This window comes from Haliaeetus albicilla, chromosome Z (genome assembly GCF_947461875.1).
Source record: "Haliaeetus albicilla chromosome Z, bHalAlb1.1, whole genome shotgun sequence".
In the NCBI taxonomy this organism is placed as follows: domain Eukaryota; kingdom Metazoa; phylum Chordata; class Aves; order Accipitriformes; family Accipitridae; genus Haliaeetus; species Haliaeetus albicilla.
In genome coordinates this window covers 6,955,789-6,971,647 of record NC_091516.1, presented here as the reverse complement: position 1 = coordinate 6,971,647, position 15,859 = coordinate 6,955,789, and the positions used below count along the sequence as shown (strand labels likewise).

The 15,859-nt window shown below is 41.0% G+C and overlaps 1 protein-coding gene across 2 annotated transcripts in view; it reads right to left on the bottom strand.

Moving 5' to 3' along the window:
- Window positions 1-11,536: 11,536 nt before the first annotated feature.
- IL31RA (interleukin 31 receptor A) overlaps window positions 11,537-15,859 on the bottom strand; it is a 35,199-nt gene continuing 30,876 nt past the window's right edge. For both annotated transcript variants that reach the window (XM_069777468.1, XM_069777469.1), the window contains 3 exons: window positions 14,714-14,807; window positions 13,100-13,178; window positions 11,537-12,264 (listed from right to left, as the gene is read on the bottom strand). In XM_069777468.1, the coding sequence (XP_069633569.1) occupies window positions 11,665-12,264; window positions 13,100-13,178; window positions 14,714-14,807 (773 nt within the window). In that variant the 3' untranslated portion in view covers window positions 11,537-11,664. The remainder of the gene's footprint in view (window positions 12,265-13,099; window positions 13,179-14,713; window positions 14,808-15,859) is intronic.

The following is a 15,859-nucleotide window of genomic DNA, read 5'->3' as shown; positions in this document are numbered from 1 at the left end:
CACTTTTGAAATATAAACCACCATATTATAGCATAGTTTCTTTGACTGCTTGAATTGGGAAACACAAGCCTATTCCAGGCTTAGATGGACTATTCTGCTAATGAGCCCCGCTGGGCTGCAGCAACTCTCCCAGCATCCTCATCCCACAGCAAATGAGCAGTGGGGTAACCCTCCACCCTCCTCCACGCTCCCAAAGCTCACCCAAATAACCTGAATAACTCAGGACCCTGGGAACAGACATTAATCTCTCAGACAAACTTAGATACATGACTTGTTTGAAACTATTCCCCTTTCCATTTGGGGACAGCATTTTCTACAAATGCATTGTCTTTTAAAAGCTGAAGAAAGTAAAGCATAGGGATGGGCAGCATAAAATAATCACTCTGTCTTTACTTTTCAACTATCCTGTTTTAAACACAGTTACGAGAACAAATCTACACCTTACATATACATATCTGTTTCTGTTCATGTTTTGACATTCTATTAAAAAAATCTCATTTCACAGAAGAATATGTTAGTCAAACATCTGTTCCAACTTTTGGATTGTCAGTCTTTATGTTCATGTTCTGAGTTCAGAAGACCTAGATAAAACAATAGTTTGAATTAAATAACGAGGTGGCAGTGAAATTATTATCTACTCTTGCAAAAAAGGGCAAACAAAATAATCATAGCCCAGGAAAAGACCAGACAAACTAATCCAAGTTCACCAGAATAATTGCATTTTTGTCAAATATTGAAAATAGAATTTCTGCTAAGTAGGAAAACTGAAGAAAACTGAAAGACATAAGGGGTTAAAAAGACAGTATTTTGCTTAGAGCCTTCCACCCAAGTTACCAAACTGGTAAGCAAAACGTACACAAAAAGGGTACAGTTAGTATTTTGTAATAAATATGCCTAATAAACATTATGACTAAAAATAGTTTGTACTAAAAAAGAATGCTTAATGTTTTTCTGTCAGGTCCATTTACAAATGTCATCCTTTGTATACAGGACAAAACAATTGCTTTAGGTATGATCTGGTTTTGAGCCAATGTAGCACATTTTCTGATAAATAGCCCTACTACGAAGACACCATAAGATCACTGTGTATTTTACTCCTGTCTTGCCAGGAGGCAGAACAGACTGCTATTAACAACTACCCGAACTTGCAATAAGTCCATATACTTATGGGCTCAAGATTTACCTACACTGAGAATGCGCCCTGCTTCCTGCTATCAATATGGCAAACATTAACAGAGGGAGCAGCAAAACAAGTCTTTCACTATCTTTGCAATAGATTTGAAACAAGAGCAAAGCCACTTGGAACACTATCTCAAATTAATACACATTTCAGCTGTTTACAAGCAAGTTTTATATAGTCTCAAATCATTTGTGGCATAAAAGCTTTACGTGTTATTTCCAAGTAACCTTTGGCAGAGTATCTTACCTGAATATTTCAGAATAGCTGCTAGTAAAACAAAGCTATTAAATAAATATTCAAAAACTACCTCTTATAATGCTAAGGAGCATGACATTTGTTACTAAAAATACTGTTTTGTGTGATCACTGAGATTTGGAATTGCATTGCTTGTTACATAAACAACTTCCGAAAGGTTGTGCTGTTGAATCTTCAACACTTTCTATTTTGACATCTAGGTTAGCAAAGTTAGAATGTTACAACCTAATACATGAAATCTCTGTTACAACAAAGCCCTCTTACTCGAATCCATCAAGGGAAATTTCAAAGTTAAAATCTGAGATTTCCCTGAAATAGAGCTTCAGAGTTGATTCACTATCTTTTCTTGTAAAATTTCTAATCTCCGACAACGTAAGGCCAAAGGATTTGGTACCATTTAACTGCAAAAACTACCAGCTGAAACCTCACTTTCATGACCACATCACATTGTGTTCATCTGAGGCTGCAGGTAGCATGGTCTCTGGCATTTGTTCCACCCAGCCTTTCAGTGTCATTTTGACAGGTATGAAACACAGCCCAACATTAACACCCTAAGATCTTTGTGTCTGCAGAGATCTAATCAACTTACCTATGACAGTTGCCTTGCCTATTACAGCTGCAGTCACTAGGTATTTGAAGTTGCTATCTTACTATTGATCATAGTCATTATCTGTACCATGGGAGCACTGGAGGATACACCTACACTGTCACTGTAGTTCTGAACTTGAGCCTGCTCATGTCTCACTTCTTGATCATCCAGATTGCTTAAGTGCTGGTTCGCACTGAACTGCGAGTGGAAGGAGCCACCCACCTCCTCACATGGGAAACTCGGACATGAAGGCAATGCATATACACTGAAACAAGGAGCATCAATCTAAAAGCACAGCAACAAATACAGTAAAAACATAGATCAGGATTTCTGCTCAAGGGCCAGGATGCTAGACTATGCTAGACTCCATGCATAACATAAAATAGAAGATCCCAGCAGTGAAGCAGTGAAGCAGTCTCATCTACGCTGATGAATGAGACTGAGCAGCAATATAAATTACATAAACAACTTCCTTCTCTGCAGGTATTGCTGCACAAAACTAGATTAATTATGATACCTCACTGTGTCTGGGCTCAGGCACATGTGTACACAAACATATATAGATGTACACAAACACTTCAACAGACAGTTTCTCAAAGGAATCAAGATGATAGTTACATAGATGATATATATCTGCATAACTGCATCGCTTCTGCTGAAGCTACACCAACTTGCAGCAGCAACAGGGCGACCTCTTCTTGAAAGTCTACATCCGAAGATATTCTGCTTGCACAAACTCTAGAGGCAAACAGTGAATATAACATTCGAACTTTCCTCACCTGTGAATGTCCAACATGCTAGAAAAATACTGTGCACAGAAACAGCACAATACGCTTTCCATTGCATATGTAATTTTGTTGTTTTCACAACAAGGATGCTTAAGTTTTCTCATACAGATGAAGACAGGCATATATGCACAAGATGTGGTAACTCGGAACACATCTTCATGTAAAGTCAACAACCATTAGGGAGACAATAAAGGGGCCGGGGGGGGGGGGGGGGGGGGCGGAATCCAAATGCACATACAAGTAATTTAAGACTAGCTGGCAATAAGCTCAGAATAAGCGAGACATGAGTGTGTCGAGTAGGTTAAAAAGCATTAAGATAATTCTGAAGTCATTTTTGTGTTTAGGAGTGGTATGCATGGGTGTACCTTCAAAAAGTCTGTAACACAAATTTCAGATCTCATTAATTCTCAGCTCCCGTCTGCCCTAGGAAATAACTAACATCAACAGAGTGGGTTATATCTAGAATGCACCCTATGGAATCATAGAACCATTTAGGTTGGAAAAGACCTGTAAGATCATCGAGTCCAACCTAGCACTGCCAACTCCACCATTAAACCATGTCCCTAAGTGCCATATTGTCATGGTTTAACCCTGGCCAGCAACTAAGCACCACGCAGTGCTCACTTCCCCCCACCCAGTCGGATGGGGGAGGGAATCAGGAAAAATGTAAAACTCGTGGGTTGAGATAAGAATGGTTTAAAACAGAACAGAAAAGAAGAAACTAATAATGATAACACTAATAACATGACAATAATAATAATAATAATAATAACAATAATATAGGATTGGAATACACAAGTGATGCACAATGCAATTGCTCACCACCCGCTGATCAACACCCAGCTAGTCCCCGAGCTGCAATCCCCCCCACCCCCACTCCCCCCAGTTTATATACTAGACATGACACCACACAGTATAGAATACCCCGTTGGCCACTTTGGGTCAGCTGCCCTGGCTGTGTCCCCTCCCAACTTCTTGTGCCCCTTCAGCCTTCTTGTTTGCTGGGCATCAGAAGCTGAAAAATCCTTGACTTACTTACTACAAACACTACTTAGTAACAACTGAAAACATCAGTGTGTTATTGACATTCTTCTCATACTGAACCCAAAATATAACACTATACCAGCTACTAGGAAGACAATTAACTCTATCCCAGCCAAAACCAGGACATACACCTACACATTTTTTTAAGTACCTCCAGGGATGGTGACTCCACCACTTCCCTGGGCAGCCTGTTCCAATGCCTGAAAACCCTCTCAGTAAAGAAATTTTTCCTAATATCTAACCTAATCTCCCTTGCCTCAACTTGAGGCCATTTTCTCTTGTCCTATCTCCAGCCACCTGACAGAAGAGACCAACACCCAACTCACTGCACCCTCCTTTCAGGCAGTTGTAGAGAGCGATAAGGTCTCCCCTCAGCCTCCTCTTTTCTAGACTAAACAGCCCCAGTTCCCTCAGCTGTTCCTCACAAGACTTGTGCTCCAGGCCCCTCACCAGCTTGGTTGCCCTTCCCTGGACGCGCTCCAGCACCTCCATGTCTTTCCTGTAGCGAGGGCCCCAAAACTGAACACAGGACTCGAGGTGTGGCCTCACCAGTGCCCAGTACAGGGGGACGATCACCTCCCTGCTCCTGCTGGCCACACTATTTCTGATGCAGGCCAGGATGCCGTTGGCCTTCTTGGCCACCTGGGCACACTGCTGGCTCATATTCAGCCGGCTGTCGACCAGCACCCCCAGGTCTTTCTCTGCTGGGCAGCTTTCCAGCCACTCTTCCCCAAGCCTGTAGTGCTGCATGGGGTTGCTGTGACCCAAGTGCAGGACCCGGCACTTGGCCTTGTTGAACCTCTGTATTGGTTTTATGTGGCAAGGTTTTGGTAGTGGGGGGGGTTACAGGGGTGGCTCCTGTAAGAAGCTGCTGGAAGCTTCCCCTGTGTTCGAGAGAGAGCGAGCCCATACCAGCCGGCTCTGAGACGGACCCGCCGCCGGCCAAGGCCGAGCCAATCAGTGATTGTGGTAACGCCTCTGTGATAACATTTTTAAGAAGGAAAAAAAAGTTGGGACGCGGAAAACAGCCACCGGAGAGAGGAGTGAGAACATGTAAGAGAAACAAGCCTGCGGACACCAAGGTCAGTGCAGAAGGAGGGGGAGGAGATGCTCCAGGCGCCGGAGCGAAGATTCCCCTGCAGCCCGTGGTGAAGACCCTGGTGAGGCAGGCTGTCCCCCTGCAGTCCAGGGAGGTCCATGGTGGGGCAGATATCCACCTGCAGCCCGTGGAGGACCCCACGCCGGAGCAGGTGGGTTCCTGAAGGAGGCTGTGACCCCGTGGGAACCCTGCGCTGGAGCAGGTTCCTGGCAGGACCTGCGGATCTGTGGAGAGAGGAGCCCACGGAGCAGGTTTTCTGGCAGGACTTGTGACCCCGTGGGGGACCCACGCTGGAGCAGTCTGTGCCTGAAGGACTGCACACCGTGGAAAGGACCCATGCTGGAGCAGTTCGTGAAGAACTGCAGCCCGTGGGAATGGCCCACGTTGGAGAAAGTTCGTGGAGGACTGTCTCCCGTGGGTGGGACCCCACGTTGGAGCAGGGGAAGAGTGTGACGAGCCCTCGCCCTGAGGAGGTGAAGCGGCAGAAAATAACATGTGATGACCGTAAACCCCATCCCTGTCCCCCTTGTGCCGCTGGGGGGGCTTGGTGGAGAAATCCGGGAGTGAAGTTGTGCCCGGGAAGAAGGGAGGGGTGGAGGGAAGGTGTTCTGAGATTTCGTTTTATTTCTCATTTACCTTACTCTGGCTGATTTGTAATAAAAAGTGAGCTAATTTTCCCTAAGCTGAGTCTGTTTTGCCCGTGATGGTAATTAGTGAATGATCTCTCCTGTCCTTATCTCGACCCGCAAGCTTTTTGTTATATTTTTCTCTCCCCTGTCCAGCTGAGGATGGGGGAGTGATAGAACGGCTTTGGTGGGCGCCTGGCGTCCAGCCAGGGTCAACCCATCACAACCTCATACAATTAGCCTCAGCCCATCGATCCAGCCTGTCCAGATCCCTCTGTAGAGCCTTCCTACCCTTGAGTAGATCAACCCTCCCTCCCAACTTGGTGTCTGTGAGAGACTGAAAGAGTTAATGTCTCCAACATTGTGGTGGGGCAAGTTCTGCTTAAAGACAAACCTGCACAGCAAGGAGCCCAGGTGAAAACCCCATCAGCTCAGAGGTCAGCAACAGGAGGGGGAGGGCGTGCTGGAGGGTGCGCAGCTCCCTGTTCTGATGAGCTCTTCTGATACAAAGATCAAACAATGGCCACGTCTGCAGGGAAGGAGAAGTTACTCCACAAAAGACCCCCAAGCCCAAAGGCTCCGAAACTGTTCATTAACCTGACGAGTTCGAGTGCCGATCCGAAGGAGGGGCAAGGATGATAAAAGGACACAAACTGAAGCCCCAGGCGTGCAAGCCCACCGGGACTGGACCCCTCAACGCTGGACCCAGGACAGGTGAAATCTTTCTCTCTTCCTTTCTCTCTCTCTGTCGTCTTCTCTCTTTCCTTTTCCTTTTCCACAATCTCTACACCTCATCCGTTTCAAGACATAAACCGCTGACCAAGTCTGAGACTAGGAGTGGATCCAGCCGCCCCTGGGCCCTTCTCTGAGGAGGAGTCTGGAAAGCAAGGGGGTCTGCTCTGAACCTCGTGACTCAACGGGAGGGATCTCCTTATTCCCTGAATTGTTGTATATGGTTACCCTGGGTTACACAGTTTACAGAAGTAGTCTTATGCCAATTCCCATTGTGAGAAACCCTGCCACCTACTACCATGCCTCCCCAGTTCAGTTTGCTTCTGTCATAAATAAAATTTTTAACTGATTGTTTGGTATCATTTCACTTTAATTTAGCCAGAGGGAATTTCAAAGTAAACACGACTCCCTGGGCTGTCCAGTCTGGGTCATGACATTTTTATCTGCAAACTTACTGAGGGTGCACTCGATCCTCTCATCCAGATCACTGATACAGATATTAAACAGAACTGGCCCCAGTACTGAGCCCTGGGGAACACCACTTGTGACTGATCACCAACTGGATTTAACTCCATTCACCACCACTCTTTGGGCCCAGCCACCCAGCCAGTCTTTCACCCAGCAAAGAGTATACCCATCAAAGCCATGAGCAGCCAGGTTCTCCAGGAGAATGCTGCGGGAAATGGTGCCAAAGGCTTTACTAAAGTCTAGGTAAACAACATCCACAGCCTTTCCCTCATCCCTTAAGTGGGTCATCATGTCATAGAAGGAGATCAGGTTGGTCAAGCAGGACCTGCCTTTCATAAACCCATGCTGACCGGGCCTGATCCCTGGTTGTTCTGTATGTGTTGTGTGATGGCACTCAGGGCGATCTGCTCCATAACCTCCCCTGGCACCGAGGTCAGGCTGACAGGCCTGCAGTTCCCCTGATACTTCTTCAGGCCCTTCTTGTAGATGGGCATCACATTTGCTAACCTCCAGTCCACTGGGACCTCCCCGGTTAGCCAGGACTGCTGGTAAATAATGGAAAGTGTCTTGGTGAGCACTTCCACCAGCTCCCTCAGTGCCCTTGGGTGGATCCCATCCAGCCCCATAGACAACTGTGTGTCTAAGTGGTGTAGCAGGTCACCCACCATTTCCCTGTGGATTATGGGGGTTTCATTCTGCTCCCTGTCCCTGTCTCCCAGCTCAGGGGGCTGGGTACTCTGAGAACAATTGGTCTTACTGTTAAAAACTGAGGCAAAGGAGGCATTAAGTACCTCAGCCTTTTCCTCATCCTTTGTCACTATGTTTCCTCCCGCATCCAATAAAGTATGGAGATTCTCCTTAGCCATCCTTTTGTTGCTTATGTATGTATAGAAACTTTTTCATTGTCTTTTACTGCAGTAGCTAAATTAAGTTCTAGTTGAGCTTTGGCCCTACTAATTTTCTCCCTGCATAACCTCATGACATCTTTGTAGTCCTCCTGAGTTGCCTGCCCCTTCTTCCAAAGGTCATAAACTCTCTCCCCCCCCAAGTTTCAGCCAAAGCTCTCTGTTCAGCCAGGCTGGTCTTCTTCCCTGCCAGGTTGTCCTTCAGCACATGGGGTCAGCCTCCTCCTGCGTCTTCAAGATTTTCTTCTTGAAGAATGTCCAGACTTCCTGGACTCCTTTTCCCATCTTGCAGTGTAAAATCTCAAAGCAACATACAAACATGATGCTTATGGCATCACTGTGCAAAACTGGTAAAAAGGAATTGTAGCAGAGCTGTGCAAAGGTGACATGAACCCATTTGCTGAGCAAGAACAGAAGCTGCGAGTCACACACACATACACTCTGCGCTCAGATTAGGGCTCTGTTGCATGCATTTACCTGTGTTACACGAGATACCAAACTTGGACTAGTGTTGCAACTCTTCTGAGTAAGTTCTCACTTGTGAACAGAAGTTGAAACACCTATCTTGAGAAGTCATCAACTATCTCAAAAAGAGATCTATTTCTAATAAATTAATCTTCCAGGAATAGGAAAAGACAACACGTTATCTGTAATGAAATACATGCTGTGGCAAGATAAACACTAAATAGTACCAGCTAGGTCAGACCCCTTGCCAGTCCATCTACAGCAGCTGTTCAGCAATCACATCTCTGGAGGAGCATGCTAACTGGTGTAAGAAAGCTTTCTTCCCTTCACTGCATTAAACACTAACATACTTTTCCCCCTATTTGGGCAACTGTAAAGGCCATGAGGAACACAGAAATATCATAGGTTATGTAGAATGGAAAATTTGCCTAGTACAGGTTACTCTGTTACATCAAAGAGTTTGTGGGATTCCTGGTCAAAGAATTCAAAATTCTGGGGAGTTAAAGGTAAACTCAGGTAGAAAAGACTGAATGTTTAAATTTAGCTAAAAGTCTGGTAAGTGAAAAACATGACCTATTAATAATTTGGAGGGCATAAGCCTTAAGGTCAGAAAGGAATTATTTATCTAATACACAGAAGAATGACAACTGTGAAGATGTATCAGTATCTTCTTGAAATTACGCCACAAGCTGATGTCTATTAACCTTGCAAAGACCCATACACCTGAGAGATTAATTTTCTGCATTTTAAGGAGGGATAGAAATGGGCATTTTTCAGATCAGTGATGGTGAAGTGAAATCTAGGAAAACTGCTTTCTAGGACTAATGACATGAGGTGTTCTATAAAAAAATGTATCAAAAATGCTGAAGTATTGTAATATCCAACCTGCCATTGCTACCAGACATTATAAAAGTGGAATAACTATATACCCAATCTATTTGTGGATCCCTCTCAAAATAGGATCACACTTCTAAATGAATATGAAAATCTAAAATGCCTAAATGGTGTATTTAGTAAAAATTGATAAAAACTCTTCCATGTGCTCTCATGTTTTATTTTTTTCATTGTTCACAGCATTAGTTTGAAAGACAAATTGTAAAAGGTCAGAAAGAGTACAACTCTGAATGCAAAACAAACCAAGTCCAAGAAGCTGGCATACAAAGCATGGGCAAAACGCAGCCCTAATTTCTGAGATGCACTGAGCACACTTACTACATTACTCCTTCTCAGAGAAAATAATGGGCAAGGAAATCAGAAGTGAGGAGAGAAAAGCAGAATAGCAACAGAGAAGGAAATAAAATGGGATAGAAAAGCAGGTTATTACTTACCCTCCAGAAGCTAATATATGTTACAGAGAGACCCTAAACAAACCACCCAGGAAGAACCTCCCTTTTCTAATGATCTCTTAAAGGCTGCATTATTTTTATTTTTTACCTAACTCAACCATGAAACTCAGAGAATGCAGCTTTCACATGGCTGCTAAACAATTCCTAGACAGGCCCCAAAATACGTCTGTATCTGTTTATTTTAAAATCTTGTGATATTAAAACAAATACTGAGATTTAAGGGGGAAAAAACTGCTGTGTCTGAGTCAGTGACTTCTGAATCCTAGGAAATGGCAATGTAGCTGTGAGTGAGAAGTCTGGAAGCGAGTGAAGCAGGAGCATTGACCCAAGCAAAGATGTGTCCCATGCTGATTTCAGAGCATGACTTAGATAAGTAAGCAAGGGCTTTTAAGAACAAATATACATACATTTTGGCTTATAGCACTGTGGTTGGGAAAGTGATTCAACAAACTTGGGGGGGTGGAAATCAGCGTTGCTGTACAAGGAACATTTGCAGAAATTATTTCTCATTCTTTCTTGGAATCTAAACAAACATTGCTATAAGTAAAAGCAACTTCCAAACTATACATTAAAAGCCTACATGCAAGCTTTACCCTATCTTCCCCAACACAATGCAAGTAAGAGCCAATACATCCAGGGTAAGGCTCAGTCTCCTCATTCATGCTGGACAATGTATTTTCCATTCTCCCACTCCTCTTCCTGCACAGAAAGGAAAGGCTTTCTATTCCTATTCACATTTGTCTCTCATTTTCTATCCCCATGACTCCTGTATCATTTTCACTCCTAAAGTCTGTAGTTATGCACAAACAAGACTGATAACGTCAAGCCTTTAAATACTGTGAAAACAGTTTGAAGTCTTAAAACCACTATATGCCACGTGTCATACTGAACACCCGTTTTCAACACATTTTACTTAGAGTTGACTCTCCATCTCTTTTTTTTAACATGTCATTTAACAAGACTGTATATTTTGTTAAGAATTTTACAGTAATAGCCTCTTTCCTGCTGAAAAAAAATTAGTGTGATGGAGAGCTTCCTGCTTAATTGCTGCTGTATAAAATGGAAACTACAAGTAGTTTTATGACTTATCAAAATCATAAAACAAATTACGAAAGTTCTAGCCTTCATGTAGAAATCTCCAATCCTAAATCAGTTACCAGAGTATATGTGGAGATATTTTGTAAACTTAGGGTTTTTTTCAATACCTCCCAGAAAAATAATTTCCTAAATATAAACTCAGTGTTTATTCCAGCACAACATGCTGTATTTAGTTGAATTTTTTTTCAGTCCAAAAATTTCAAAACCTCAACTAGGAAACACAGTTTTAAACTGGGAGAAATTAGAGGCAAAGGAACAAGATAACAAGATATCCTGTAGTAAACAGAGTTTTAAAAGGCAGTAAACAAACAGGAGAGAACAGCAGCACAAAATGCAGAGGATGATTAAAAACATAAGAGAAAGGGAAGGAAGCAACAAAGCCAGCATAATCCTACCTGTTCCAAAATGCTGATAAGTCAATAGCATATACATAACAAATACCCTCTCAATAAAGACAGAGAAACTATGAGCGAAACCACTAATTCAAGAGTCAGGATGCAAAAAGACAATTACTGAAATCTACCAAGTATTTGCAGAGCAGGAGGAACACTATACATAAAATAAGATATAAAACAATCAAGGGAAATAAGAACAGGAAAGTAGTTCTACTCCACATGACTTAAGGAAGGATTCAGCAGATCCTGGCGCTGTTCAAGTCAGTCCCCACTTCCTCAGCAATGCTCAGCCATGGGAACTGGTTGCCCAGGGGAAAATCGGTGAGCTGCTTGCACTGCTGGATGCTCCGGCAGTAAAGATCAGTTTGTTTCAGCAGACTGATATGGGAGAACTAAGAAGAGATAAGAAAAGCTACTTCCTTTGCCTCACTACTGGCACATCTATCTGGTAAAAAAAAACAAAAACAAGCAAAAAAAACCCCCATCCCACACTGAAAGTGAACCGTGATGGGTATAAACACAGTGCAAAAAATTACTTCACAGCTGTTCAAAGGAAGGGGGTGTTTTCATCCAAATTAACCGAGATCTGCCAGGTTAGAACATATGAATACATTTGAGCAGCAATGCCAAGACACGTATCACAAGGGGACTTTACAAAGGAAAGTTTTCTCAAGCTAATGAGCTGTGGCCAGCCCAAACATGTCCAGTGTTATGTAAGACTGTCCTGCAACATTTTGTTGAAAAGGAGGTAAGACAGCTGACTGGCTTTTGGGTTCATTCTTACTGTGTTCTGGCAAGTTCTCAGAAACAAGAAATTCCCTTGTTTTAACAGAATTTTTAAGGTATGGATTGAACAGTGCTTTTTCACTGAAATCTTCCAGCTTTAAAACTTCTTCATTATCATCTTCTTCATTTTTAATTGAAGTCTGTTGGGATTCACATAAATCATCTTCCAGCATTTCTATGGGGTGGATCTCCTTCGCTGGTATCAAAGCTGAATGCATTTGACTTCTGATATCTTGATCGGTAATTATATAAGGCATGGATGGTGAAAAACATTTTGCAACTTTATTTTCTTCATTATACAGTATCTTTTTATCTCCGTTAATCATGCCTTTTGTATTAATATCAGTACATTCAGAAACATGGTTTTCACAGTTCATTAGTAGTGATCCTTCCTGACTTTCTTCAGGGAAACAATGTTCCAAAACACTTATGTCTTCACAGTCTATGGTTTTAGCCTCAGGTGTCACTCCCTTCAAAAATGAATTATTCTGTCAGTACAAAGAGATAAATTGGAAAGTTATATAGGGATAGATAATGTATTAGTTTATTTTTTTAATATATAAAATATTGCCACTTGAGCTCTGTTTGACTCTTAACTTTTAAGAGTGCATTAATAAAGAGTTCATGTGCATTTCAGCTGGGATTCAGTTATATGTGAACAAGTACCAAAAATGACAAAGTTATTCTGTCCATTTGTTAAACAATTTCATATTAGGCTTTCTGTGCTAACTAAAATAAGGAGTTTCAATGAAGGCTTGGAATCAGGCTTGGACTGTTTCCATCTTCTCCACTCTAACGAGCCATTTTTCAGAAAAAAGTTTAAATCCCATTCTCCACAGATTACACTTTCTATGTAAACATGACCAACACCACTTCATTCAAATACATATCAAAACTTTAATAAGGAATAAATATCCAACAATAAAAAAGATGGAAATGTTAGTACAATAATACACACCAAATTTTACTATATGTTGCACTGCATTTTTTGGTGGAGAAGGGAGGAAATATCCAGCTGTGGGAATCTGACTCAGTAGACTCAATAATCCAAGCAAATGTAATTGACTTTATTTAATAAAACATGTTGACCAATCACTTTATAAATTCAAAACATTTCTCATTATCATATAAGAATTAAATGAAAATACTTTATACAGATGCATCTGTTCTATTGGTTTGAAATACAAGGAAGAGCATTTTATAGCACTTGAACAGAAGAATGAAACTCAACAGGTTTTTTTATTTAGTCATAAAATGACTGTCAGAGAAAGATTTCTCTCTCCATTTGATCCCTTCTTTAATACATGAAATTGCAATTATTACCATGGATGTATCAAGAGGCCACTCCACTGCAATGCTCTCTGCAGGATTGGGTATATCAGGCCAGCAAACCTTTTTAAACCTATCATTGAGAAAGGTATTTTAGCCAAATGATGAAAGAGATGGATTATTAAAAATAAAATGAACAAATCTGCAGAAAGCCCAAATATTGCTAAAATATCAAACTTTCACAAGAGAAGTCTTTCCTGTATTAACACAGTATTTTTAATTAAAATTGTCTTCCCTCACATTCATTTTTATTACAAAAGATCTCAACAAATAAAAATCTTGGGCTACAGAGAGGGTCACTGCAGAAAAATTACTAATGCACAATTTTTATTGTATAGTAGATCAAATACTATCATGCCAAATTAAGGCTGTACACAAAACCTGACATGATCATGTTGCAGGGTGGTTTTTCAGTGAAAAGCCACCTCACATAAACTTTGCTCTAGGAAAGTTTCCCTAGCACTATACCACACTAGAGCTATGCTGAACTCTTACAATAACAGCAGATAAATTATGCTAACTGACATTGTAGCTTATAACTGTCCAACGGAATAGTAAACAGGAAACAAAATGAATCACTCATTGATACTGGGTACACACGCAAGTGAATGAAAACTAGGCCATAGCTTGACTTTTCACATTGCAATTTGATCTACACTCAACTACATCTCAAACTATTCTCCAGAATCAAAGCATAATTTCTTACTATTGTAAAAATTCAGAATACATGACACAGATGAAGATGTAAAAGAGCTGGGAATTATACTTAACTACTTCAGATATACTTATTACCTGATGCTTTGCATGACAACAATCCAATAGCTTAGAACACCCCAAAACAGTTAATAGTTAATAATTCTTATTAAGCTTCAGCCAAACAACTTAGTCACTTTTCATGCTAAAGAAAAGCACATTTTATAACCTTAAAAATCTTCACAGTCATATTCCCATGCTCTGAGGAAGCAATTTAAAATTTAGCAGGGGACATATGTGATGGCAGATAAAAGGATTATGAATCTTGTATAGATATGGATCCATACTAATGGATCAGGCATCCAAATGCTTTCACATGATGCAATTTATAGTTTCTTCATGACTTCTTTATAGCTCAAGGGAAGTGTCACAAACTAACGAAAGTAATATTAATGTAACTAAGATAAGCGATAGGTGTTATATGAAACGTGTTCTAGTGATGTACTAGCAGATACATTAAAAGTGCCTGGGAAACTTTATTTTTGGCATTATTAACTTTCCAGTAACTGACTTAAAGTATGCTCTCCTCACTTGATTGACCATGGAACTGCAAATGGCATGTAGCATTTTCCATAAACTGATACAGGTGATACGTAAATCTGTTTCTCCTGTTTCTTTTGTTCCAATTTACTGCACTTTCTAAAATTAGTACTTATTTTTGGACTGTAGCACATTAACTACAGTTACAAGATAACCTGCATCCTTAGTTATTTGTTACTCCCAATTGCTTACTTTCTTAATTTGACATTGGTTTGGAACCCAACAAAAGCATTTATAAGATTTATATATATTTGCCTTTTACAAGTTAAAATTAACTGATTGTGTTCAGTTTTAGAAAGCAGAAAATGTACTCACGCGTGTTTTTTCAAAATGCATGTTATCCAAAGGCCTAACAGAAACAACATGCTTACTCCAACAGGTAGAGCAATGAAAATAATATCTTCTTTATCTTTAGAGGCAAAAAAAAAAAAAAAATAAAACAAACCACAGATATTTATTATTTCTTCATGGATTCGCTTAAGAGAGCTAATTTTTAACATCCAAGTCACCCAATTAGCACAATTCTAAAGCGCTCTGTCAAAACTAGCCAAAATTACTCAGACTACGGTATGGTACTCATTGTACGACATGTCAAAAGATGGGTATTTTGAATCCAACAAGTCACAGTTACTGAGCCAGAAAAGCAGCTCATGATGAGACTTCTCAGGATCTCAGGCACAGGTGTATTGCATTTTAAAGTTTCCTTTATTAATAGAATCACACAATAATTCAGATTGGAGCGGACATCTGTAGGTGACTTCGTCTAGCTTTGAAATTAGAATCACGCTGCTTAGGGCCATACCAAGCCAACCTTTGAAAGTCACCCAGGATGAACAGTCTACCACCCCTCTGGGCACCTGTTGTTCTAGAGTAACCTAAAACTGCCATATAGTGCCACTTCTACCTGTAACTGCAAATTAAATAGTAAATTCAATGCAGGAGATAGGTTTTAAATACACAAAAAATACTCTGACTGAAACACTGCACAGATTTCTGAGCTAGCTTCCAAGTACCTACCAGAGGTAGGTACTGACAGCAATAGACACCAGACCTCAGCATAGTCTAACTTAGCTTGCATTTGAGTAGCAAATGAGCAGATGAATTTACAGGCAAAAAAAAAATCAGCTTCAAGTCCCATGACAAATTTAAGGATAGCTCATGCACTTCTTTATATTTCAGTTTGGCCACCGCTACAACAATTTATGTATATATTGAAAACACTCTTCCAGAAGTAGAAATGAGCAGGTGTCTGAACTTCTGACCTGCAGCCATCAGACCAACCTCCTTGGTAAAATCTGGCTAAAACAAATAGTAAGAAATAGAAAAAGATACTTATACACACACACTGGCCACAACCTGTGCACTCATTTATTAGTTAAGCTTATACAGCCAAAGAGATGCAACGCAATGCACAGCTATTCTAAATCTAGTATCTCAGATGGAAATATCTGCTTTTTAGTA